This window comes from Neoarthrinium moseri, assembly GCF_022829205.1.
Source record: "Neoarthrinium moseri strain CBS 164.80 chromosome Unknown scaffold119_Wmoseri_CBS_16480, whole genome shotgun sequence".
NCBI classification, from domain to species: domain Eukaryota; kingdom Fungi; phylum Ascomycota; class Sordariomycetes; order Amphisphaeriales; family Apiosporaceae; genus Neoarthrinium; species Neoarthrinium moseri.
Genome location: NW_026055233.1, coordinates 15,502 through 40,909, shown reverse-complemented (window position 1 = coordinate 40,909; position 25,408 = coordinate 15,502). Strand labels below are relative to the sequence as shown.

The window sequence follows — 25,408 nt, the reverse complement described above, 5'->3', positions numbered from 1 at the left end:
GCTCCCTCTCCTTTGGGCCACAAAAGTAAGGAGGCCCCCCATACACTTAACTGATTATAGTCTTGGTTGTGGGCGGCTGTTTATGTCCGTATGGTATACTTCCACCGGATCGACCCCTAAGTTAGTCCTTTTCTCGTCCCCGTTTCTTTTTTCTCCCCTCTCCCTTGACTCTTTGGGTCACGTGTAACGCTGGCGGCGTGCATGTATACCATGGTTTCCGCATTCTCAGGGAGACGTGCAGCTTCGCAGCTGTTGGGGGCGCCAATCTGTGCCCAATGTCGCCGCGCCTTTTCCTCCAGTCCGGCCGTCTTCAGTGGCCACAACCGGTGGTCCAAGATCAAGCATGAGAAGGGAGCCGCCGACAAGAAGAAGACGGCGGCGCGCAGTCTCTTCGCCAAGAACCTCGTCCTCTACACCAAGCTATATGGCGCAAATCCGGACCTGAACCCCCAGCTGGCCCGCGTCATCACCGAGGCCAAGAAGTCGGGTATGCCCAAGGCCAACATTGAGCACGCCATCGCGCGCGGCCAGGGCAGGTCCGCCACGGGCGAGAAGCTGGAGACGGCCATGCTGGAGGTCCTGGGCCCCGGCTCCGTCGCCGTCATCATCGACATTGAGTGCGACAACAAGCAGAGGGCCATCAAGGACCTCAAGGTCGTTGTCAAGAAGCACCTGGCCACCGTCACGCCGACGACTTTCCTCTTCACCAGGCTGGGTCGGACGAGCCTCAGGCCCAAGGCGGCCGAGGGCCAGGATTTTGACGACATGTTCATGCAGGCGGTCGAGGCCGGCGCCGAGGATGTCGAGCAGGACGACGACGGAAATGTGGTTGTGTGGACGCAGCCGGCGGCCACACACCAGACCGCGCAGGCCCTGAGCGTGGCTCTCGACGCCGAGATCGTCACGTCCGACATCATCTGGAAGCCGACGGCCGACACGGTCAAGCTGGACGACGAGGCTGCCGCTGCACAGCTGGGCGACTTCCTGGCGGCTGTTCGGGACAATGACGACGTGCAGGCCATCTACGCAAACCCGGAGAAGGGTCAGATACCGGACGAGGTGTGGAGATCGATAGACGACAATCTCGACTAGTGCTAGGCCAGTTGAGACCAGAGATATGTACAGTATTTAGAGAGATAGACATGAACGCGGCGTAGAAGGCTGGGCGAGTGCGGGCCCCCGAACCACGCGGAGACCCCGTGTCCCAAGCTACATACAACACATCAAACGACCTGTGTACGGCGGCCGCGCGGCGCAATTGGCGCGACAGCCCACCGCCGGCTGTAGCGTCTCCAGCTCCTGTATAATACATTTTTGAAGCATTCATCATCCCCCATGCCATGAACCCCAAGAAACTCCATGCAAATGCGCAACCTTGACCACGGACAGCCGAATACACAATGCATTAGCTGTTCCCTGGCATATTGTACAACATATACCGTACAGTATGGCATGACACCGGCTCATCCAGGCCCGGTAGCCCCGGAATCGCCCTGCCCGATGCCAGACAGACAAGCCTCTACCAGAACCATCCGCGCTTCGCGGGCTTGGCCTGGTCAGCCTGCTGGGCCGGCACGCTCTGCTCCGGAGCCGGGGCCGACGGGACAGGCGGGGGCCGCCTGGCCTCCTCCTCCTCGAGCCTCTTCTCCCTCAGGTACAGCCTCCGGGCCCTCAGTCGCTGGAGCTCGGCGTGGATCTCGTCCTTGTCGAGCGGCACGCGGTTGGCCTGCTCGGGCTTGGGCCAGAAGTCGGGCACGGCGAAGCGCTCGTCGAGGTTGGTGCCGAAGTAGTACATGATGCCGATGGGGAACATGACATACATGCCGAACTAGACAGCGAGAGACAAGACCGTCAGCTTCTGCGGTGGTTGGACGGAGGCGGCGAGGGGTTGTGACGGGGGGTTGCGACGAACCTTGAAAACCTCTAGGTTGAGGCCGCCCATTGTTGCTGGAATAGCTCGGATGGGGAGGAGATGACTGATTTTTTTTTCCCCTTGCGATCGGTTCTTTGCTGTTTGATATTTCACCTAGCTCTCGTCGCCCGTCGTTCAGTGGTCATGACGTGGTGATTGTCGCGGTCATCGGGGGATTGGAGCAGAGCTGGCGACCGTCGATGGCCTGTTAATAAGCCGAAATTTTGGTTGGCGCTGGGCTAGCTAGGACCTGGGCCGGCACTGGGCAAGGGGGGCAATGGTCGCAAGGGTCGCAGTCCGGTACCATGTACTTCGGCGAATGGGCTCCGCCGGCATGCATCAAGCTCCGATAGCTCTAGAAACCGGAGCCGGGATCCAATTATCATGGGCTGCATCATAAATTCACATGCTGATAGACAGGCTCAAACCTCGACTATGGGCTGGGGCCAGCGAGCAGTACGCAGGCAGATCACTTCATTCCCAGTATCAATCACCGTGATGCAAGCTTTATACGCCTGGCTAATTCGCGTCGCATCACTCTGCCAACACGTGAACCGTTCAATCATTTCCCATCAACATAGTCCTTGTTACCCCTTGGTCATCATTCATCATCTATCTACAACTTTTCGTAACCCTCCAGGCCGCGAGGCCTCTCCTCCCTATAACCCGCTTCAGCGTAGCCCAGAACCCATCCTCCGCCCAGTCCAGGTCATCGAGATTAAAGTGCTGCCGGTGCCGCCAGACCTCGCGGAAGCGCAGGCCCTCTAGACCTTTGTTGTCCAGGTACGGATCGAGCCAGGTCGCCGACAGAGGCGCGACAAGGTAGGTGCCGTTGCTCTCTTTGAGATACTCGTTGTTCCTCCGGTCGGCCGGCGTGTCGCACGTTGCCAGCCTCCCCAGCTCCTGCAAGAGCGCGGCGCCCTCCATATCCATGACATCCTGTGTCCGTAGCACCTCGTTCTTGCCGTTCAAGAGCCAGATCGGGGGCATGTACGTCTTCCACCAGATGGCCTGCGTCGCATCGGGCTGTTTGCTCAGGAAGACTTGTCCCGGCACGATCCCCCCTTGGTGATAGACCCCCATCAGCAAGGAAAGGAGCACGTTGAACGTGACCCAGGCCCCGACCCAGGCTTTGAGCACCGTTGGGTTCTTGGGCAGCTGCACGGACGACAATACAAGGGGGATGGTAGGGAGTAGGAACCGCGCCTCCTGGTGCTGGAAGATGGATAGCACAAAGATGCCAGAAATGGCCGAGTAGAGCCGCAGTGACAGGTGCGGCTGGAAGAACAGAAGACCAGCCGCGGGGCCAATCAACATGGGTATGTTCACCAGTATGTGCTGGTACCACGGATGCAGTCCATGCTGAGCCAAGTTGGCAGGGGATATGTTGTACCGGAGGTTATTCCAGGGTGTGATGACCGGGTTGCGCACCAGATCTAGCCAGGTGATGGAGTGTGGAGTGTAAAACGAGGTATCGAGACCAATAGCAATTATGATGGTGACGAGGGCCGAGGCAGCCAAAACGATTAGAGACAAAGGCCTGGGGTACAGCGTCAGTACGTGGGCGTCCACCTGGTAGAGATCATGGCTGTTTGGGTTTGGAGGATTTGTCAGACTCACTTATTCCAAAAATGGGGTATCAAACGAAATCCAGGGATTAACAAGAAGGCGGGAAAGGTTATTCTATTAAAGACGCCAAAGACAGCGACCACGCCGAGCACCATTGACGCCATCAGGGCAGGTGTTTTCTGCGACTAGACAGTAGTAGATTCAATTAGCCACAACCCGGTCGTCATGCTTCAAGTGTGTGTGTGTGTGTGAGAGAGAGAGAGAGAGAGAAGCGACTTACAGAGGGAGTGCCTAGTATACGCTCCATCAGTACAAGGCTCCACGCAACGATCAGGGTTTCTATCGAGTTTGAAAAGGTGTGCGTCTGGTAAGTCCATGTGACGTAGGACGACGCGACCAGGACGATGGCGACCCGGCGGTGGCGCGGCGACTGCACGAGCTCGTGGACGGCCCAGTCCTCCAGCACAAAGCTGAGGACGAACATGAGCACGCGCAGGGTCCAGAAGACGGCGATGGGGGGGATCTCGCCGTCGTTCCCGTTGCCGATCCAGAGCCAGCGCAGCAGCAGCATCGGCAGCCCGTAGACAGGCCACAGCGGGAACACGCTGCGGATGGGGTGCTCGCTGGTGAACTCCCACGTCCGCCGCACCGGGTAGCTGAAGATCTCGCCCGCGATGACCTCGGGGCCCTGGAAGTTCTCGTCCGGGTGCAGGTAGCTCGGCGACAGGGCAAACCACAGCCGGACCAGCACTAGCAGCAGATATGTTCGCCTCCACATGTTGGCGATTGATCTCGTCGTCTTGGGCTGGGCGCCGCGGTCAAAGGCATCTACCCAAATATCCTTGTGTCCCGTCGTGCCCGGTTTGGAATGCTGGCAGCGCAGAGCAACGGCCCAGCGGGGCTTTTGCAGCGTCGGGGGTTCGTGTCCGTCGGGAATCCGTCAGAGTTTCGCTATGCACCGGTCCGGCGGCGTCGCATGGCCGGGGCAGGCTCTCGTGTTGTTGGGGGTTGAGCACACCAAGATAAGACAGCTACAGCGACAGCGACAGATGCGCAAGCTGCCGGGCAGGGCGGGAAGGCGACGGCGTCGGCGTCGGATCGTCGGACAATGAGACGGAGCCCTGGGGTTGAAGCACAGATCAGGCCGTGTATAGCCTCCTACAGACCGGGCTGGGCGTTTCGGTGGGTTTTACTGTGAAGCGAGGTACGGGAGGGAACAAAGCAACAAGAAGCAATTCCAAAGCGCAAGAGGGTATCTATCTATGTGGTGGTTTAAAAGGTGGTCGCATCCAAATCAAGGCACGGATGTTTAGCCCATGGCGATGATGGGAAGACCAGAAATGAGCTGACAACAACCCACGCGGCTCGAGCCTTTTTTTTTTTCTTCTTTCTCTTCTTCACCCTTCCCCCTTCCGTCACTCTGACTTGCTGTCAGGGGAGAGGACGGGAGGCAATCTCTCGAATCATACAACACGCCAACAACAGCACGCGACGAGAACACGCTGGCACAAGGATGGGTCCGGATCTGGAAATTTCGAGGTCAGCCCCCCATGCTCCCCGTCTAGGGGGGCCAAGGGGCGGCCAAGGGGCGGCCCTTGGAGCTGTTCCCGTGCACCACGGCCAAATCCAGCGCTACGCGAAATTCTTTGCAGGGATCCGAGCTGCACAACATTAAAAAGCTCGACCCAAGCTGTCAGCCATTCAGCCTTAGCGCAGTAACCGCCCAATTGGATGTAGAATCATGGCCGGGATGTAAGGCCACTAATAACATTGGATCCGTGGACTCAAGTACCGTACGTAGTGCCTATGTTGAATGTGTAAGGGAGGACATTGGCCAGTGTTGCCTTCTTCCGCAGATGCCGCCGCTGGGTGGCATGTTCGAGACATGACCGGCCGATAACCAGGTAGACAGCACATAGTGGGATGTTCTACTATCCTCCGGCTGTCCGTCTGATTCCGGTCCCAATCTCGCTATCCGCAATCTGCCATACATTCTCGACATATAGCGGATGGCGGATGGCACGCAAACATGACAAACACTCCAACCAACATTCTCCCCGAACCCAACCATATTATAGCGTATTCTAGGGGCGGAGGGGGGAGGGCCTGGCTAAGAAATGGGATGGGGAAAAAAGAAAAAGAAAAAAAGCTACACGCATCACAAGATACCGAGGCTTGGTTTTATTTGAAACTAAATGTGTATGGTACAGTCTTCATGTCTATCTACATCGTACGTACGGGTCCAGAAGGCTCATTATTTCCCACGCCCTCCCAGCCAATACAACAAACCTCCCAGGCCTACGTTGACGGCGAGATGCTGCCCCAGGCCCCATGCCATGCTGTAGAGATACTTGGGAGAAAACACGGTCCAGATAAACAGATGTGTTCTGAGCGCCGTGCACGCTGCCATGACGAAGCCAAGGCTCGTCGCCACAAATAAGGTCAACAGTGCAATATGCATCTGATAAACCTCCCCTGCGCCCCCAGCTTTGCGCCGCACCAGAAGCAGATTCGTGGCCGATGTCCACCATACAGGGGCAGCCCAGTTGCTGATAAAGGTCAGCAGCCCGACGGCGCCAACATTGAACCCGCTGATGCCATTGTACGCGTTGGAGAGGTCCACGGAGGAGATGGCGTTCGATCCGCCCATCGCAAAGAAGGAGGTGAACTGAAGGAGAAGCGATGACCCAGTTATCTCAACCACGTCAAGGTCGAGACTCTCAAGATAGGATTGGAGGATGCTGAACAGGAGGAAGAGCGGGATATTAGTCGCCCGCGATTGGGTCAGTGCGAGCAGTGTATACAGATGGTGGAGAAGACGCAAGGCTGGCCACACAATTAGTCATACCGAACTGGAGGGGATCATATATAAATGCAGGTTAGTCCACCAACCTCTTGAACTTTCCTGACCGCCGTGTGGAGTCAGAAGGTACACTGCGTACAGAGAGAACGCGGCTAGACCAACGAAAACGGTCCTCGCTCGGGACACGAGCGATGGACCCTCCGCCAGGCGCAACAGCTTTTGAATGACGCCAACAACCAGCTCAGGGGCATCCTCGTTGGTGAAGGACAATTTGAAGGACACAGCAGAGGCTACCAGCCCAACAACCAGCGGCAACATGATAGCCCTCGGCCAGCCTCTGATTTGCCGTATAAGCGCAACGCCAACCATGGCATAGGTGCCGAGTATAAGGCCCCAAAGAGACTGGGGATTTGGCGTGAGGAAGATTTTGACAATGTCTGGGCTGCCGGCAAACTTCTGGCCAGTTTGGTTCCAGCCCCTGACAAGACGCATGGAAACTAACACGGCCAAGGTTGTCAGGACAAAAGTTGGCGTCCACCTCAGCGAGCTGTGGCAATGTGAGCAGATGGGTAGCAAACTCAGGATAGTGCCTTACCCTTTGTGAACTAGGTATACTAGCCATGCAGAAGCCGCCCAATACCAGAAGTGCTGTTCTTCCTCCACATAACTACTAGCAAACATCATGATCCCGTACAGCAACGAGATCAGCGCGAATGCGCAAAGCGACGGCACAGGGCCTCGCACGACCATCACAGACGACGCCAATGCCAGCAGGATGGAGATCAAAGCTACTCCGCCGCCCTCCAGCAAGCGAGTTGTGTCATAGGTACTCGCCATGCTACTCATAACGCTCTGTGCCTCTTGGAGCCACTACAATCAAGTCAGCGCACGGTCGCAGGTAGCCGTAGTTGAGGGGTGACGAATGTACCACGGAGACGTTGTTTGTCCAGTCACTATGCTGCTCCGGATCCGTAAACTGGGCTATCTTCACCAAGGTATGCCATCGACAGGCTAGGATCTCGGCTTCGGTTGGAAGTTCAGGGCACTCTACCCCTCCATACGCACCAGGGAGCCGCGAAATCCCGAATGCGGCTGCCATGATGTCGAATATCTGTTTAGAATTATGCGTCAGGATGTGTTGTTGGTCGCGCTCTAGAGATCCCGTCAGCAAGCTTTGTCCGACACGTTTAGAGCGAATAACGCACGTTCAGGCCAGAAAGCTAAGAAGTCCGGAATGAAAGCTCCCAGGTTATTCTTGGGTACGGGGAAGCCCAGTAAAGCACCGAGGGTGGGGGCCAAGTCGGACTGTTCCACTGAGGAGTAGTACTGGAAGTCGTCGACGAAGGGAGCTGGAACTGTCAATGGCTTCGAGATGGACTTCAGCTGAGGCGAGAGGAACACCAAGGCTGGAGAAGTCTCGCCAGCAGATGACGCCCCATGGTTGCCCGCATCATTCATGCCGTGGTCTCCACAGAGCACCAGGAGGGTTGACTGGAGATGCGGTTCGGTCTCGATGGCTTTATAGATCCGGCGCACAATGCCATCCATCTCCCGTTGTTTGAGAGGCATGTTGGAACTTGCGGGTGGTCAGCCGTCACCCCCTTTCGTGTTAGAGGCGAAGGAAGTCGGGCAACGCATACCTTCGTGGCCCCGACTTGTGACCAATGTGATCCAGGCCAAGGTAGTGTAGAATCATGGTGTTCCAGTCGCTCTGGCGCAGTTCGTCGTCTATGTGTCTTGTCACGTTATTGTCGACCTCGGTGAAGTCCTGCCCGTCGCCATCAGCCTCTTGCGCATTCTCCTGCAGGGAGCTTCGCGGGAGCGGGACATACCGAGACGAAGAAACTCGATGTGCCATCCGCTCTATCAAAGGTATCCGGGAAAAGCTTGAGCCAGGTATCATCGCCATACATGATGAGCTTTCCCGTCTGCTTCGCCTTCATCTGTGCAAGCCAGGTATCCTGGGATGCGAGGGTCGACGAGGTGTCGGCCTCGTCGAGGTTCAGGATCACATCGAGGAAAGATGGGACGGAGCCTGTCGTGATGGCCTTTATTCGAGGCATGGTGACGGTCGGCGACGCAGCATGGGCCGTGAAGGGCATGGCGAACCCATCGCGGATCAGTCTACAGGGCTGGGTGAGCAACGACAGCGTCCATGACAACGACAACGACTCGGGCTACGAACCCTTGTGTGAACTCGAAACCAGAGCCCTCGGCAAAGACGAAATCACTGCCAAAGTTTCAGCTGGGGCCAATTGCATATGGATGGGTCAAGTTGATCACCTCCTCAGGGCATCGACAACCATAAAGACGAGGCGATCGAAGGGTGCCGCGGGGGGCGGGCCATGTTGCAGCCCGTCATATTGCGCCAATCCCGGGAGAAACGGCTTGTAGGGGAAGAAACCGGTCGCAAAGATCAGGATGGCAGCGGGGATGAGCAGGTTCGCGATGGACAGGAGAACGGTGGCGGCCGGGACACCATTGTTGCGACGCTGCATTTTCGAGTCTACCATGTTGAGGTGTGGTCTGAAGAGGGCCGGATGCGGTGCGGTGCCATTAACAGCAACTATTCTCCATGTTCCGCACGCGCGAGGGAGGCTCGGAAAGGGAATCGGGACCTCTTGAGCTCAAGGGGAGGGGGAATACGATGCAGTCGTGGGCGCAAGATCTTGCGCAAGACGGCTGCGGATGCGATGAGCAGGTCTATAGCAAAGGAGGCGCTGGAGGGTACCACCAAGGTGTCCAGAAAGATTTCGTCACAGCCCAGCTGACTGACCCGCGACGCGGATAGGGAGCCCTGTCAACGCGACTGGGGGGCCGCAGCCAGGGCCTCAACTCCTGCTACCTAACTTGGCAAGCTTGGGTAGGCTTTACCATGGTAAGTTAGCTCCGCCCTGGGATGGGTCAACGGGTCGCTGCTAGCTAGCATCGGATCCATCCATGGATGTGACGCGATGCAGGTAGCAGATGGGGTCCAGCATGCTACTGTGTACTCTAAATTTAGGCGACCGGTGACCAGGTACGTACCGTTCGGGAAGATGACATCGAAGCAGCTCGGAAAGAAGCTTCTTCTACATCAAGGCTGCCCCGCAGCAACTTCGTGTAGAACCATCTAGTAGATCCATTCGCATTCACCGGCCTGCGTTCAAGCCAACTTTGAACCAAGAAGAACAACTACTCTTCAATCTCCTACTGTCATTGGTACCGCGATTCCGGCCCCGTGGGTAAAATAAGAATAAATAAGAATAAATCGCCTGTCCACAACCAGTTTGGTCCGAGAATGCCGGAGGGTCAGGGCCCTACCAATCCCTTCGTGCGGTTCAAGGACCAGGTCGACAACCAAGTCTCGCAGGCCTGGCAGGGTATTCAATCTCTGCCATTCGAGTCTGCCGAATCCGACCGGAGTGTGAAGATGGCCGAGCCAGGTGTCAGGTCTACTACTGCCGTCACTGCTGACAGCAACGACATCGATACTCCATCCCAGCGGGACATTTCTGTTGGGGGAGGTGCAGTTGAACATGTTGCCGAGAGGTTACGCCGGCAAACAGTCCACTCCTGGCTGAAGTATTCGCCTTATTCACCTCTGCATCTGGATGGGCTGAGGCAGCCCGTCCCCAATGACGCACCCGGTCACTACGACCAGCCCTTCACCTTCCGGGATGCTTTCGAGGACCTCCTGACCACCTCCTCTGGCCGGCCCCCGCAGGATGTTGAGCAGATGTGGCTTGCCGCGAGGAGTAGGCATGCTCCCCTCCTGTCGTGGGCCGACTTTTCTCTCTTCGCCGCAGGCTCCGGCGACTGGGAGTGGGCGTCCTCCCTTGAGCGTCGCCGGTTATGGGACTCCTATTTTCCTCGCCCGGCTTTCCGCGACGGCGCGAGGGAGATCTTACATAAGGTTTCGGCGCTGCGTTATCCCAGCAGGGCCGACGCAGAGCGCCACACGAGCATGCTCATCAAACAAGCTGCTGGAAGTGAGGCGGAAGCCGGATATCAGTCGACCATCTATCGTTTGGGCCTGTTTGACGCCCAGCCCGGCGCCGTACGCCGTGAGCTAAGAACACTCAACAACCCATGGAGGACAGAGACGGCCGAGCGTGGAGAGGATCGGTTTACACAAGGTGTGCAAGTAGATGGAAGAGATCGCCGGTCTGCCGAGGAAATCAAACCCGAGGGGCGGCCTGCCAATCAAGATGGCCACGAACCCAACTCATTTGAGGATCTCTGTCAGGCGCTCAAGTCCCGGTATGCTCAGGCCACGGCCAGTGTGTGGCCTTCGTGGGATGCCATATTCAACAACTTTCACGACAAGTGGCCTGAGCCCAAGTCTGGGCCTGCTCCGGACTCGACGACAAATTCCGAAACCTCAGTCGCACCAGACGGAAGCCAGGTGATAACAACGACAGAGTGGCAAACTCTTCGTGGGGGAACCCAGAAGAAAGTCATTACGGAGAGGCGCGACCCCAGTGGCAACATTACGCAACAATCAACAGTAACGCAATTCATTTCCGGCAGCATGCGTGATCAGACTGGACAAGAAAGGCATGATCATGCAAACGAAACAAACTCGGATGGGAACTCAGGCGGGTGGTTCTGGACGAAGAGGGGATGAAAGTGACGGTGTTTGTGTACGAGATGAATGACAGATCTGCCATGACAAAATCTGGGTTTATTTTTCGATGGCGTTGGCAACTACTCTCGGCCCAACGAAGCTTTGTATTATTAAAGGTGGCTGTAGCCTTTTAGTTTGCACATGCCGCAATAGGCAACTCCCCTCATGCCTTGCCACGAGCATTGGCCTTCTTTTTCCTCATGACCCTCTTCCTCCCAATGATCTTCTGCTCGAGGGTATCGCGGATGGCGTTCTTCCTCTTGGAATCCTTCCCGTCCGCTTCTGGCACGGCCTTGTCGGGCCCTTGGCCAGCCCCCTGGCCTCTCGAGCCAAAGGCCCCCTTTCCAGGACCGCCCGGCTTCCTGCCGTCACGGCCACCGTGGGAGCGAGCCCCATCGGCCCTCCATTGAGGCCTGCCCTGGCCTTGTGCGTTCGTGTCCGACGATGCATTGTGCTGAAATTTTGTCTGCCTATCGTTGCGTCTTGCCACGACCTGGGCATTCTCAATGGCAAACTCGACAATGAGGCGGTGAGACTTGCCAGCAGCGTTCTTCACTGCGTGGCCGTTCAGCCAGCGAAGGGCCATTAGAGCGGGTCGATGAGAGTAGTACTCGATGAACCCGTATCCACGACTCCGGCCGGCGCCGTCGCCCTCAGTCACCTTGGAGCCCTCCCTGTTCTCGAAGACAATCTTGACCTGCTTGACCACGCCTCTGCCCTTTTCCTTCCGCTTGTGCTCAGCTTCCCGATCCTCCTCGCCACCCCGGACGATCTCCTCCTTGGAAAGGGGTTGGCGCCGACCTCCCTTGACGTCGGTGGCGAAGCCGACGACGGCCTCACGTGCGAGGGCTTTGAGCGCCTTGGAGTCCAGGTCCCTGGGAATGTTCCGGACAGCCAGTCGGGTGAGACTGAGATGTAGGCTGGGGTTGCTCTGGATCTGCCTCTTCCTCTGGGCGGCGCTGTCTTCCCGAATCTTGATCTCAGAGGGAGACAAGAGGGCGTACAAGGGCGAGTCATTCGAGATGGTGCCCTCGGCCAGGAGGTACAGCCGCCTCTTGTCCTTGTCCTTGCCACCACGGGCCGTAATGCCTTCCTCGGTCAGCTTGGTTGCTTCGTCTTTGCTTACGGCCTGTGAGACCTGGAGTACGCGGCCGTCGAGTGTGTACAAGCCGGCCTGGTCTGCGGACTCGTCCTGCAGGATGGAACGCTTGCCGAAGGCATCTGCGGGGCGCGGCCGAGGGGCTCCCCTCAAGCACTTCTTGGCGTCGTCGAGGCTGGCAAAGTTCACAAAGCCAGTGCCGGCGGGGCGGTCGGTCGCACGGTCCATGACGACGCGGGCGTAGCGAACGGGGCCGAAGGACTCGAAGTGGGCCCTGAGCTCCGGGTCGGTGGTGGAGAAGGGCAAATTCCGGATGAAGATGGTGGACGAGTTGTCCGTCACGAGAGGCTTGGGGGCGGGATCCGAGTCTCCCTCGTCGTTGCTCGCATCGCCATCACTGTCTGATGCATCGTCACCCTCCGGATCAAGCTCGTTGTCCTCCGCTGCACTATCCTCCTCGTCCTCCAGCTTGTCTCCAAAGTTCTTCATGAAGTTGCGCAGGTCTTCGTCCTCTTCCTCGTCCTCGTCCTCGTCCTCGTTCTCGTCCTTTTCCTTGTCGTCGCCCTCGCCGTCCTCGGTTTCCTTGCTGCCATCGTTTTCGTTTGCCGCCTTGGTCTTCTTGGCCTTCTTGTCCGATTTGGACACGGCTTTATCCTGTGCCTGTTCCTTCTGCTGCTGGGTGGTCCACTCGGACTTGCTGACGGCCCAATCGACGGCCAGAGGCCGGCCATCGACGACCTTGCCGTTGACAGCCTCGATGGCGCGCTCAGCGCCCTTGCGCTTCATGGTGACGAAGCCAAAGCCGGAGAGCTTGCCCTTGTCCTGGGGCAGGTCGCAGTAGATGATCTTTCCGTAGGCACGGAAGAGGGCGGCCAGCTGGTCGGGCTTCTTGATGCTCCAGGGCAGGTTGCGGACAATCAGCTTGGGGGGTTTCCTGGCCTCCCTCTCGGCGGCGTGCCTCTGGTCCTTCTGGGAGGTGTCGGCGCCGGGCTTGCGGTCGCGGGACTTGGCGACGTCGATGTTGATGGGGCGGCCGTCGAACTTCTGGCCGTTCAGCCTCTCGCGGGCGTCGACGGCGTCCTGGGCGTCGGTGAAGACGACGAAGCCATAGCCGCGGGACTGCTTGGTGGCCGGGTCCGTGACGACGAGGGCATTCTTGACGGGGAAGTGTTGGGAGAAGAAGTCGGCCAAGGACTCGTCGGTGGCGGAGGGCGGGAGCGAGCGCACGAACAGAGACTTACCAGCCTCGACGCGGGCTCGCTTGGAGGAGGGCTGCTTGGCTTCCGTGTCGTCTGCTTGGGCGGACGCGGGCGTGGGCGGCTGGTCTGGCTTCTTCAGCTCGGCGTCGTCGCCGTCGTCGCGGCGGCGCTTGGTCGGTCCGGCCATGATGCGAGCGTTCGCTTCTCTGGTGCGAGTAAAATCTCGGCTGCCAGGTCACCAACGGTCCAGTGCGGCGAAGGGGGCAGTGCGTGAATCTGGCTGCCTCGTAGCTATAGATTGCTACAGTATATGCTATGCCTTGATTCTATTCAGTCGACGGTCCCACCTGCCGCATGGAATTAAAGCAGAAAAAAAAAAAGTTGGAAACGGCTTTGGCTTATCGCTGCGATAAGCCGGAATCCACTTGTGCATGGGCTGCACAAAGTTCTTACCTTGCCTGGTGAGGATGAGTTGGGTACCCCAAGGCAGCTAGCTCTCGCCTTAGCGCGGGGTAGTGTCCCCATAGTAATGATGTGTACATGGTAAACTTGGCGACATGCAATACTCGGGGCACCAGGCAGCCCCCCCTGCCCGCCCCCGAACTCGAAACACCAAGTACTCAGTGCCGCCCAGGCTGGCAGGGTCAACAGATGGCAGGTACCTCCATATGATGCCCGGGAGCGCGGCCGCTGCCAGCTGGCCGGGGACGCTTCGCTTTTGTTTTTGTTGCTCCGGTGGCCCCCTTGTGTCCCCCTTGTGCCCCCCCCTTCCCCCCCGCGGCTGCTCCGTCCAATGTTGACTTTGACAGCCGTGGCACAAACAAATCCGACCACTCAGAGGCGTCACGCGGACCGCGTCTTGTTATCCATAGCAGAGTGCCGGTGGGCAACCAACCAGCCAGGGCAGCCCAGCGCCTTTTGGTCGGGCGGGACATTTGGGACTGGGTATCGGGTGCGCAGAAGGAACAACAATTACGACAAAACATCTGCATTCGGCGCCACGAACCAGTGGACTCGGCTGCCAGCTTGACTCTCCTCGACACTCGCTTCCTTTTTCTCCTTCGTATTTTCGTCCTTGGTGTCAATCAAGCAGCCGTCACTCGGTCCGCTCTCTGCTCTGTATCGCACCGTACCGCACCGCACCGCACCGGCATCGACGAACGACCGGCGCAGGACCCCGGGCGGCGGCGCATCTCTCTCCGCCTCCACCACCGACAACCTTACGCACAACAACAACAACAATAACGACGACGACAGTCCCGCCACACAATGCCCGCCAGAGCCTCGACGAGGGCGACGCGCAACTCAAGCGCTGCCGTCTCGCACAAGTCGTCGGCCGCCACCCTCAAGTCCCGCGCCTCCACCACCTCGCGCGTCTCCTCGGCCGCCGTCGACATCCCCGACGAGACGCCCGAGAGCACCTTGCGCACCCGCATCTGCGCCATCTTCAAGGATGCCCAGAAGACCACCGCCTCCCACCGCAAGCTCGTCGTCAACCTGCGCAAGCTGCACGAGGCATGCTGCTACGAGCCCGCCGCCCGCCACAAGGCCCCCAGCGCCAGCGATGCCGACGCCGACTTTGACGAGGCCGACTTCAACCCAGAGTTCACCCGCTGCGTCCTGCGTGCCATGCCCGTCAAGAAGAGCGAGGCCGTCGGCGAGAAGACTGTCCGCTTCGTCGGCCTGTTCCTGCGCCACGCCAGCGACAAGGACAACGAGCTGCTGGGCGAGGAGGACGCCGACGCTAGCACCATGCCCGAGACCCCCAGCACCCGTCTCATCACCCACCTTATGGAGGCCGTCCTGCCCCTCCTGGCCGCCAAGGACAAGTACGTGAGGTACCGTGCCACCCAGCTCATCTCCCACATCATCAACTCCCTCGACGCCATCGACGACGACCTGTTCCAGAAGCTGCGCCAGGGCCTGCTCAGGCGCATCCGCGACAAGGAGGCCATGGTCCGCGCCCAGGCCGTCCTCGGGCTCGGCCGCCTGGCCGGCAACCAGGTCGAGGCCATGGCCAACTCGGACGACAGCGACGATGAGGCCGAGACCGGCCTGCTCGAGAAGCTCCTCGAGGTCCTGCAGAACGACCCCAGCGCCGACGTCCGCCGCTCCCTGCTGGTCAACCTGCCCATCCTCCCCACCACCCTCCCCTACCTCCTCGAGCGGGCCCGCGACCAGGACGCCCAGACCCGCCGCGCCGTCTACGCCAGGCTCCTCCCGGCCCTGGGCGACTTCCGCCACCTGTCCCTCTCCATGCGCGAGAAGCTGCTCCGCTGGGGCCTGAGGGACCGAGACGACAACGTGCGCAAGGCCGCCGGCCGCCTCTTCCGGGAGCGCTGGATCGAGGACTGTGCCGGCGTCAACCCCGCTCCCGAGGACGGGAAGCCCGCCGAGCCCGCCGAGCCCAGCTTCGACGGGCTCCTCGAGCTCCTCGAGCGCATCGACGTCGTCAACTCGGGCGTCGAGAACGGCGTCGCCCTCGAGGCCATGAAAGGTTTCTGGGAGGGCCGCCCCGACTACCGGGAGGCCGTCGCTTTCGACGACCAGTTCTGGGAGACCCTCAGCGCCGAGTCCGTCTTCATGGCCAGGAGCTTCAACGACTTTTGCCGCGCCGAGGGGAACCGGAAGTACGAGTCCCTCGTCGAGGAAAAGCTCCCCGAGGTCACCAAGCTGGCCTTCTTCCTCGACCGGTACCTCAACGTGCTTGTCGAGGCGCTTCGCAGGGTGAACAGCCAAGAGGTCGCCGAGGACGAGGACGAGGAGGACACGGTGGAGCAGGAGTTCATCGTCGAGCAGCTCCTGCACATTATCCTGACGCTAGACTACTCCGACGAGGTCGGCCGCAGGAAGATGTTTTCTCTTCTTAGGCAGACCTTGTCCATCCCGGAACTTCCCGACGAGGTCACCAAGCTTACCGTCGACGTGCTCCGCGATATCTGCGCCCCGGACGCCGCCGGGGAGAAGGAGTTCTGCAGCGTCGTGCTCGAGGCCGTGGCCGACGTGCACGACACCATAGTGGACGAACCCGCCCCGGACAACGACGACGACAGTTTCCACTCCGCCCGTTCAGACGTCAGCAGTGACGGTACCCCGACCAAGAGCGACAAGCGCGCAAAGGGCCCAGAGCTCAGCGAGGAAGAGGCGAGAGCAAAAGCCATCAAGGAGATCATGATCAATATGAAGTGTCTACACATTGTGCAATGTATGCTGTCAAACGTCGAGGGGACCTTGCAGGAGAACGACCATCTCGTCGCCATGCTGAACAATCTGGTCGTGCCCGCCGTCCGCAGCCACGAGGCCCCGGTCCGGGAACGCGGCCTCGTCTGTCTGGGACTGTGCGCACTCCTTGATAGGCCACTGGCAGAGGAGAACCTGACGCTGTTTATGCACTTCTTCACCAAGGGCCACGCAGCGTTGCAGATTACCGCCCTGCAGATCCTGACGGACATCCTCAACGTCCATGGCTCGCAGCTGCTCACTGCCAACCCTACACTCCTCAAGGTCTACGTCAAAGCGTTGCGCTCCGGCTCCAAGAATCCGGAGGTGCAAGGCGCGGCGACAGTCGCTGTCTCGAAGCTTCTACTGGGAAGAGTAGTCACGGATCATGACACCTCGGCCGAGCTCCTCAAGACTTTGGTCGTGGCCTATTTCGACCCTGCCACGGCTGGAAACCAGAGCGTGCGCCAAGCACTCAACTACTTCCTCCCCGTCTTCTGTTACTCGAGAGCGGAGAACCAGGACCTGATGCGCTGTGTTGCCCTCGACGCCCTACACGCGCTCTACAACGTAAGGGAGGGACTGGAAGACGACGATGCCGACGTCGATGAGGAAATGGCAAGTCTCAACAGCATCGGTGCTTGTCTGGTTGATTGGACGGATCCCCGGAAATGCTACCAACCCGGTGTGCCCATGGACGCCGAGAAGAAGAATGTCAATGGAGATGTGCACCTCGAGCTCGCGGCAGATATCTTGGACAAGTTGAATGGGAACACGGGTAGTAAGTGTCCCCGACGCCAGGCGCCACGTAACTATGAGCTGACAATTTTTTTTTTTTTTTTTTTTTTTGCACAGAGGAGGAGAAGAAGGTCATCGCACTCCTACTTGGAAAGCTCTACGTGTCCCCGGCTTCGTCGGAAGACAAGATACGGGGTCTATATGAGGGCGTTTCCCTGGCTGTGGAAGAGAATCTGCTCTCGGATGCCACAAGCCGGAACGCCCTCTACAAGATCCACGTGAGCCTTGGCAAGATCGTGAACCAACTGACGGAGCAGGAGAAGGGGACTAGGCGAAGCATTAGCCGCAGCGTCAGCGTGTCCGTCGCCGGTGATGACCGGACCGTCACAGAAGATAGCATCCTGACCCAGGAGCCCATTAAAGAAGAAGAGGACTCGGGCGACGACGGTCCCAGTAATGACACTATACGGCAGACAGAGGGGGAGTCTATTGTAGAGGAGCTGCTGACGGACGGGGAGTGACGGGCAGCATAACGTCGTCTTGTTTGTCTTTGTTAATGATTCCCCCCTTTTGTTTATTCATCCAACAGCAACGTGTCGTTATCGTTTGAACAATTCTGACACCGTGAAAAGGACACGCACCTGAGCATACCGCGCGTTTGTCCTGGTCTTGGTTGCCATGATCGATGCCGCTGAGTCCATCTGTACAGCATGGTTCCCATACGGATACCACTTAAGCTGACACAAGCCACAGTCCTGTGGTAATCGTGATATGTAGACTGTCAGGGGCAACATTGTGCGGTGCCTAGGAAGGGCCACCGATGGCTGTCCCAACTTCCGGCGGGGTATCTAGAAGTCTTAGCCCAAGGGGCGAGATCTAGTGTCTTGTTGGACAAGGTTGTTTTCCGTAGCACACGGAAAACCCTCAACCGCAGCGGGGGCAGCAGTCCTTGCGAGAAGCTGGTCTTTAGAGCAATCAGCCACGGCCTCACCAACGCCCTTGAACCTTGGATATACTCGAAGAAACTGATGCGAATCTCGACCAATGACTAGTACTAGCTGTAAACGCCTCTCTTGGCCCAACCAGTCCGAACTCCATATAATATACTTCAGAACAGACTAGGCTATATACATGACTAGATGCCCATCCAGAGCAGGCCATCTACATGGGGGAGTATAACTTGGCTACAATTAAACTTCCCGTCCAACTGCGCCAAGTTAGCGGCTCGTCTGAAGAAGGCCTGTATACTCCTCCGCTACCAATGGTGAAACATAACTTAGTAGAGAATGGGGCGGCGGGTAGGTACAGAATCGAACGATCCGTACCCCACAACGGCGCGAAAGTCTATCTGGCGCTGCAGATGCGGACATATCTTCGGGTCTTGGCCGTCGATGCCAATTTTGCGAATCGGCCTCCTGCTGCGTTGGGCTTAGCACACACAAGCTTGCGCGAGACGGGACAGCCGCGACAGCTTGACTTGGAGAGCAGCTGCTTTGGCCTAGCATGATCTCATTAGTCTCGGGGATATATGTTGGCCAGCGTCGCGTTTCAGACGGCAATCCCACAGAGGCGAGTTTCCCGATGTGGAAAGCTCAGGCCTTGATGTGAGGCTCAAGGGCCAGGGGCTCAACCGCCCTCTGGGGGGTGGCCCACGGCTTGGCATTTCTTAGCACCCGACCTGGTGGCTCTTATTGGCCTTGCATATCCGCCGCCTGGGGGGGCACTCATCAAATCTCACTGGCGATCTTAAGCCGTCCCCGGCTGCAACTACCGCTGGCGAGGTCGGACCGTATGCGTTGCCTGCTTCATCCATGCCTGACTTGGCCGGGACCACATGCGGAACTCTGAACGTGGCCGCTGGTTGGCCCTTTTCCCAAACAAATGCCATTGATTGCAGTACCCCGAGCCTACCAAATCAGACAAGCTCCCGGATCCATGCCCTCTCGGGCATCACGTCTTTCCCTGGTAGGCTCCTATGCGTGCCAGCATTGGCGGCCCATGGCTCGAGGCTGTTTACACGTCGGGTTGGCTGGACCGGGAGGCCATGATCGACGGTCGTCATTCAAACAAGCTTGGTCTTCCTTCTTGCCTGCCATATCGGCATGTGCTTCTCCACCGGTAGCCGGCGAGGTAGAATGGAGCAGCGCGGAGCGGTGATTGGCCCAGCGTCTTTGGCGCACTTGTACCTGTTGATGATCGTCACGACAAGGTCCACTTCCAACAAGTCTTTCCCACAGGGGCTGGAAGAGATAAATATGGCCGCATCGTCGTCACTCTTCTGATGTATGTAGTCGTTCGCTCAGTAGGCATCGACTCTTGCACACACTCCTTGAAAGGGATACATCGTTACGAAGCTCAACTCACTCCAGTCCATCATTGCACCCTCATTCTTCAGTATAACCACTCTTTTTTTTTTCCTTTTGGCATCCAAGTCAAACCTTTCGTAACTCGTCGTTCCATCCAAGATGCGTACCGCCGCCGTCCTATCTGTGCTGCCTCTGGCACTTGCTGCTCCCTCGAAGAGAGCCCAGCCGGCGCCTCTCCTCAAACCCCGAGGTGGCCAACTTGTTGATGGGAAATACATCATCAAGTTGAAGCATGATGCCCAGGACGGAGCTCTTGGCATGGCCATGAAAACCCTTTCAAGCGATGCCGACCATGTATACAACTCTGGAAAATTCACCGGCTTTGCCTCCAGCCTCACAGCCGAGGAATTGGATGCCCTGCGAAACGACGACTCTGTACGTCCTTTGCACACTTATCCGCGTCTTGTCGTGACCTGCTCGTCTAACTTAAAACACAGATTGACTATATCGAGCAAGACGCCATCATCACCATCAAGGCCACACAGAGAAACGCAGACTGGGGCCTGGCTCGCCTGTCCAATGCCAAGTCTGGCAGCACCACGTATACGTACGATGACTCGGCAGGGGAAGGCACCTGTGCCTACATTGTCGATACGGGTATTGACACGACGCACCCGGTATGCTCTCGGAATCTTCGTCCTGTTGCAACCCCGATTAGCTTTCTGACCCGGGAGACAGGAATTCGAAGGGCGAGCTGAATTCTTGGCCAACTATGCTGACAACGACGACACTGACGGGCAAGGACACGGCACGCGTAAGTGAGCTCCTAACCCCGTGGAACGGTGCAACCCGTCCGAAACCTACATCCACTACGAGTATATCTCGGTTCTCAAATACCACCCTTTGGCTATTAACCCATCACAACAACCGCTGACGGCAAATCTGTAGATGTTGCCGGAACCGTAGGCTCGGTCACTTATGGTGTTGCCAAGAAGACCAAGCTGTTCGCTGTCAAGGTCCTTGACTCTAGCGGCGAAGGAACAAAGTACGTCGGATGACTCAAACACTGCGTGGAAGCTGTCTAACACTTGGCGCTCAGCTCCCAGGTGCTGTCCGGAATGGACTTCGTCGTTGATGACGCCCAGGGACGCGAAGACTGCCCCAATGGCATCGTCGTCAACATGTCCCTCGGTGGTCAGGTTTCCTCTGCCATCAACCAGGCGGCCGCCGCAATTGTCGAGGCTGGCCTTTTCCTTGCCGTCGCAGCGGGCAACGAGGCGGCTGATGCCTCCACTTCTTCGCCAGCTTCGGAGGAGTCGGTCTGCACCGTCGGAGCCACCGACATCGACGATCAGCTCGCCGAGTACTCCAACTTTGGCAAACTCGTTGACATCCTCGCACCTGGTACCGATATCGAGAGCACATGGCTCGATGGTAAAACGGTAAGTTACAAACCATTGGAGTTACTGTTTGTCTAGTTCATGCTAACGGGGCTATCAGAACACGATCTCCGGCACTTCGATGGCCAGCCCTCATATTGCCGGCCTTGCTGCCTATCTGCTCGGCCTGGGAACCGCACCAAAGGATCCCCAGGAGCTTTGCAGCTACATCGCACAGAGCGCCCTCTCCGATGTTGTCTCGGGTGTCCCAAGTAGCACTGTGAACTTGCTTGCAAACAACGGCGAGTCTGCCAACAGCACTGGGGCCAGGCACATCAAGAGGCGGTCGGCCCCTGCCGCTATCCCGGCCTTCGGTCGTTTGGCAAGGCGACACTAAGCATCTGACTCATGGTGGTGACAAGGCCAGGTTGCCTGGTCCGAGGCTGTAAGTTGGATATACGTGGGCGAGCAGAACGGCGGCTCCGTCAGCCCCGGCCCTAAGTCGGCTGGGTCTCACCTGGCTGTATGGTCAGTCCCGTACTATTGTATAGCATAAACTCCGGTGTCTCGTCGGATAATAAAGAACATACCCTTCATTGTGGCACTGCCATTGCACTTGCGGCGAGGCGTCTTGGTCGGCACACATGAACTCCTGGAATCATCATTGGGGGCGAAATAAAGAGCAGTGAAAGTAACAGGCGTGGTGATATTTCAGTAAAAATAAAGCCGCAAAACTAGTCCCCTATGCTTGGATCCAACAGCTAGCTGGCACAGTAATAGCCACTCGGGCGTTCTCACCGATCTTTGGTTGGAGTATATGTAGAGTAGCGTGAGTGTTCGATCTCGACCCCGATGGGGTCCCAGGACTTGCCGGTTGCAACCTAATAGTCTTCGAGCTTGTATACCTCGTAGGCAGGTTCCTCGTAGGGATGTGCGCTAAATTCAGTCAGCTTGAGCGACATTGACATGTACTGCAGCGCGCACCTCTTCAACGCCTCGACAGCTTTCTTCACCACGTCCTCGCCCATACACAGTGTCTCTACCCGAACCTCCTCTACCTGTTCGACCTCACCGACCTTGCCCAAATGTGGCTTGGCTGTGTCGCCGGGGCGGAATTGCCCAGTCCCCAAGCTAGTCCAACAGCATTCGGTATAATTCCCTGGGCCAGGGTACCGACCTGTGTAGTAATCTTGCATCAGTCTCCGTCCTCGACCGTCAGAGCTGGCGTAAAGTACCCATGGTGTGTCTGACACACGGGAGTCGGGGTAATAAGACCCGTGCAGATTACGTGGAAGGGCTGCATGTCAGAACTTTGTACCTACCTGCACCCGCAGCGAAAATCGCGTCCTTGCACTGCGAGAGGGAAGAAGGGGGGACAAAGAACACGAGTTTGAAACGTTTCATAGCTGAAGCCATCGTATTCATCTTAACAAGCCTAGTCATGAGGGCCGAGAAGGGGAAGGAGGCCGAGGACCTGTTTACATGCAAGGGTTTGGGAGACGAAGCAAGCCAAACTTGGTGTAACTGGCCAAGAAGCGGGGCTGATGAGTATCACTAGCCAACAGCTTAGGGTCGAACACGACATCGACTGCCGCAATGGCTGTGCAGGGGACGGGTTTTAAAGCCGCAGAAGAGGGTGGGAAAAGCCTACGCGACCCATTATGATCAAATGTTCAACAACCACGTGTCCATGTTTTCAATGGGATAATTATACCAAGGTGGTGTCACCTTCCGAGTTGACGAGGCTCAGCCGAAGCTGGAAGTTTTATGAGCACCTTCAACTTTTGTATAGGTTTCCTCGGTCAAGGTACAAGAGAAGCACATAAGTCTCGTCGATGCTAATTATCTGGGGCATTGTTCTCTGATTGCGGGTTGTTTTTTCGTACACGGAACTCCAAAGCCCCCTGATCGACTATATCTCTTCGGCTCCTCGCTGCCTCGCTGAGCAGCTACCCGGGAGTCAAGGCTGAGAGTTGTATTATGAAACCCGATACGTCTGCGCACGTTACATATGGAGCAGCTGCGACCCCTCGGGCTGCTCTTGTTGAGTAATGGAGATTAGGTAGTTTACGAGGTCCTAATTAATGTCGAGTGTCAACGTTTGGTCAAGGCCGAAGAAGAATCAGAACCTATGGATGTGATGGGTTATTAGGGCACCCAGATTGCTACTGAGGTATGGCACAGAAGAGCATTGCACACTATGTGATGGCTTAGTTGGGGCTATGGAGATTCCGTGGAAAACGGAGCTTGCTGCAGCCACCAGCCAGGACCTCAATGTACTCACTCCATCAACCATTTTGCTGTAAAGACACGTCCTCCTCACTGATCACATTGTTTCCATAGATCATGCCCGTTGCGTGGCCTACACACGGCGGACAGCAGCAATATAGTCCTACTTACTCGCACATCGTCACAGCAGCAGCAACGGCGGCCACTCTATGAATCCGTATCTTCTACAAGATCCGGCTGATTCTGTTATTTGTTCCTGTGATGGTGTGCACGGGAGGAGAGGGTGTTTAGTAGCCTGCTCGCTTTGGTGGGAAGCGGCCGCACAAATCGTGCCCAGATAACAGGATTCGGTATAGTGCTTAACGTGAGGAGATGTGGCAACATGGTATTAGTCAGAGATTGAATGATAGGGAGGGAGCACTGAAATATGGCCAACGATTTGCTTCGAGCCACAACGTACCCTCCCCCTCTTAGATTGGTGCATCGTTTGCAATGTCACAAAGCTTGGAGCTGAGAGTTGCATGGATCTTAGATCTTGCCGATTCGCAACAGGAACTTTTCTGCCGACGGCAGCTGGTGACCAGTCACAGAAGGCAAAGAGAACGTGGGTAATGAAACCTTGCCACGGTGGTCCCAAAGACGGGAAGGTAGTGTGTCTGCTCAGTGATGCGGGAAACTTCAGCGGAATGCAACTTCTCAGTATCAACGGCTTCGTCTTCTCATGGGTTCCAGTCTTTGCCAGATACTGTCTAAGACTAACCATTTAAGTCGTGGCGATATTCCTTTCGGCCATGCCAATACGACGAACATGCAAACGACCGGCTTTGATACTTGGGGAATCGTCGTCTACCCATGTACCTACCAAGATGTGACAGTCTGTGAACGAACTCTAGCAGATCTGAAGCACGCGGTTGGTGAAAGGCTTTCTTTACGTGGCCGTCCAGCAGTAACATCTATATTGACTGGACTGCATTCTCCGAGAGCACAGCAGGGAGACAGAGTCAGTGGGGTGGCATTTTAAAGGGGGGTCTTAGGCAGCTGTTCATAGAACGACATATATTGAGCTCGCAGTGTCGACGGGGACAATCTCGGTGCAGATCATGCCGTCACTGGGTGCCTGCCTTAATTCAAATTTTGCATATTGCTTGACCCCATCTGTCTGGGATCGAATCGCTGGCGGCCGTAGTCAACTAGGCATCCCTCAGATCGCACCCGACAGCACAACATATATAGTCTTGGAGGCCAGCATGCAAGAGTATACTATTTGGATCGACGCGGATGTCGGGTCTTTCCTGGCGCTGAATGAGAAATTTCGCAGCCCGTGAGCAAGGCAGGGGTCAAACGACATAGATATGCGCGTCTGGGGTGATTATTATACAAGGGACAAAAACATATAATGTTTCAAAGTCTAGTAACGTGGTTCGTGACGTTTGGGACACGCGATACTCTCCCATGAGGCACTGTGTGTTCACGTGCCAGCATTGTTGATCTCGCCGTCTGTTATGACCAAGATCAACTAAATCGCGTGGCTATGATTGCTAGCCAGCCTGACAGCCGTGTCTGAACGATTGATATCGGTATTGCTGGCCTGTCTGGGTGAGACCGAAGTACGGACACGCATAATTTCCGCATTGGACTCACAAGTGACCGCTACATGTTCAACACAGGTGCTCTAGCGTACCCTTGAGGCAGCCGTAGAGGCCCTTGGAAATGGGTTATTGGTCGTTTTCAGGCTTGGAGAAGCCGTGGTAGCATTACTAGGTAGTCCGTACGGGCTAGGCGTTGTGAACAAGTTATTGTACAAATCCGTGACCCCAGGTAATAGATGGGGATTGTGGTATGTACGCTCATTGGACCAACGCAGCTACGATCGGAACCCTCGCGAGATTAAAGCATGTGATAATGTGGCTCCCAGCGATGTTGCTGTAAGTAACCTAATAAATAGTATCATACCCACTGTAGGTTTCTCAGGATCTGCTAGATGGCAAAGGCTATCGAGTTCTGGTTGCTCACGGCTCCAATAGCATCATGTATATCTACGTCTCGTGAGGGATCTACAAGTTTCGGTAGCTTGTCTATATCTCAACAATGTCGTTATGGCATGTCTCATTACGTACGTGTTGCGATAATTGTGGACACCCGCCGTCTTCGCCACCGTCGTCAGGTTGAGTGTTCAATGGGAAAATGGAAGCCGCATGTTTTGTTACATAGTGTAGACACGGCTCCAGGTCCATAGCTGCCGCCAGGGCATCTGAAATTATCACCCATAGCTATCGACTCTCGTGCAATACTCGGGCGTTTTAGTTGTTTTGGCGCAAAGACCTCTCGATACATGGAGAATTGTAC

General features: G+C 56.9%; 9 protein-coding genes across 9 annotated transcripts; 4 read left to right on the top strand and 5 right to left on the bottom strand.

The window, feature by feature from the left end:
• Nucleotides 1-210: 210 nt before the first annotated feature.
• JN550_013519 (uncharacterized protein) lies at nucleotides 211-1,092 on the top strand (the record flags this gene model as incomplete). Its single annotated transcript, XM_049312115.1, has 1 exon — nucleotides 211-1,092. One exon carries the CDS (start codon nucleotides 211-213, stop codon nucleotides 1,090-1,092), a length of 882 nt encoding a protein of 293 aa, XP_049164515.1.
• Nucleotides 1,093-1,519: 427 nt separating this feature from the next.
• JN550_013518 (uncharacterized protein) lies at nucleotides 1,520-1,942 on the bottom strand (the record flags this gene model as incomplete). Its single annotated transcript, XM_049312114.1, has 2 exons — nucleotides 1,520-1,828; nucleotides 1,913-1,942. 2 exons carry the CDS (start codon nucleotides 1,940-1,942, stop codon nucleotides 1,520-1,522), a joined length of 339 nt encoding a protein of 112 aa, XP_049164514.1.
• A 582-nt stretch (nucleotides 1,943-2,524) lies between these two features.
• Nucleotides 2,525-4,259, bottom strand: JN550_013517 (uncharacterized protein; the record flags this gene model as incomplete). The annotated part of the gene is made up of 3 exons (XM_049312112.1): nucleotides 2,525-3,452; nucleotides 3,533-3,666; nucleotides 3,795-4,259. 3 exons carry the CDS (start codon nucleotides 4,257-4,259, stop codon nucleotides 2,525-2,527), a joined length of 1,527 nt encoding a protein of 508 aa, XP_049164513.1.
• A 1,476-nt stretch (nucleotides 4,260-5,735) lies between these two features.
• On the bottom strand, nucleotides 5,736-8,797 carry JN550_013516 (uncharacterized protein; the record flags this gene model as incomplete). Its single annotated transcript, XM_049312111.1, has 9 exons — nucleotides 5,736-6,307; nucleotides 6,374-6,831; nucleotides 6,880-7,154; nucleotides 7,213-7,436; nucleotides 7,490-7,860; nucleotides 7,925-8,052; nucleotides 8,117-8,408; nucleotides 8,470-8,514; nucleotides 8,568-8,797. The coding sequence occupies 9 exons, from the start codon at nucleotides 8,795-8,797 to the stop codon at nucleotides 5,736-5,738; spliced, it is 2,595 nt and encodes an 864-aa protein (XP_049164512.1).
• A 767-nt stretch (nucleotides 8,798-9,564) lies between these two features.
• Nucleotides 9,565-10,893, top strand: JN550_013515 (uncharacterized protein; the record flags this gene model as incomplete). Its single annotated transcript, XM_049312110.1, has 1 exon — nucleotides 9,565-10,893. The coding sequence occupies one exon, from the start codon at nucleotides 9,565-9,567 to the stop codon at nucleotides 10,891-10,893; it is 1,329 nt and encodes a 442-aa protein (XP_049164511.1).
• Nucleotides 10,894-11,056: 163 nt separating this feature from the next.
• Nucleotides 11,057-13,378, bottom strand: JN550_013514 (uncharacterized protein; the record flags this gene model as incomplete). Its single annotated transcript, XM_049312109.1, has 1 exon — nucleotides 11,057-13,378. The coding sequence occupies one exon, from the start codon at nucleotides 13,376-13,378 to the stop codon at nucleotides 11,057-11,059; it is 2,322 nt and encodes a 773-aa protein (XP_049164510.1).
• A 1,082-nt stretch (nucleotides 13,379-14,460) lies between these two features.
• On the top strand, nucleotides 14,461-17,669 carry JN550_013513 (uncharacterized protein; the record flags this gene model as incomplete). The annotated part of the gene is made up of 2 exons (XM_049312108.1): nucleotides 14,461-17,191; nucleotides 17,266-17,669. 2 exons carry the CDS (start codon nucleotides 14,461-14,463, stop codon nucleotides 17,667-17,669), a joined length of 3,135 nt encoding a protein of 1,044 aa, XP_049164509.1.
• Nucleotides 17,670-19,613: 1,944 nt separating this feature from the next.
• On the top strand, nucleotides 19,614-21,230 carry JN550_013512 (uncharacterized protein; the record flags this gene model as incomplete). The annotated part of the gene is made up of 6 exons (XM_049312107.1): nucleotides 19,614-19,889; nucleotides 19,952-20,131; nucleotides 20,193-20,268; nucleotides 20,403-20,499; nucleotides 20,554-20,896; nucleotides 20,955-21,230. 6 exons carry the CDS (start codon nucleotides 19,614-19,616, stop codon nucleotides 21,228-21,230), a joined length of 1,248 nt encoding a protein of 415 aa, XP_049164508.1.
• Nucleotides 21,231-21,714: 484 nt separating this feature from the next.
• Nucleotides 21,715-22,258, bottom strand: JN550_013511 (uncharacterized protein; the record flags this gene model as incomplete). The annotated part of the gene is made up of 3 exons (XM_049312106.1): nucleotides 21,715-21,769; nucleotides 21,818-22,079; nucleotides 22,156-22,258. The coding sequence occupies 3 exons, from the start codon at nucleotides 22,256-22,258 to the stop codon at nucleotides 21,715-21,717; spliced, it is 420 nt and encodes a 139-aa protein (XP_049164507.1).
• Between the last annotated feature and the right edge of the window lie 3,150 nt (nucleotides 22,259-25,408).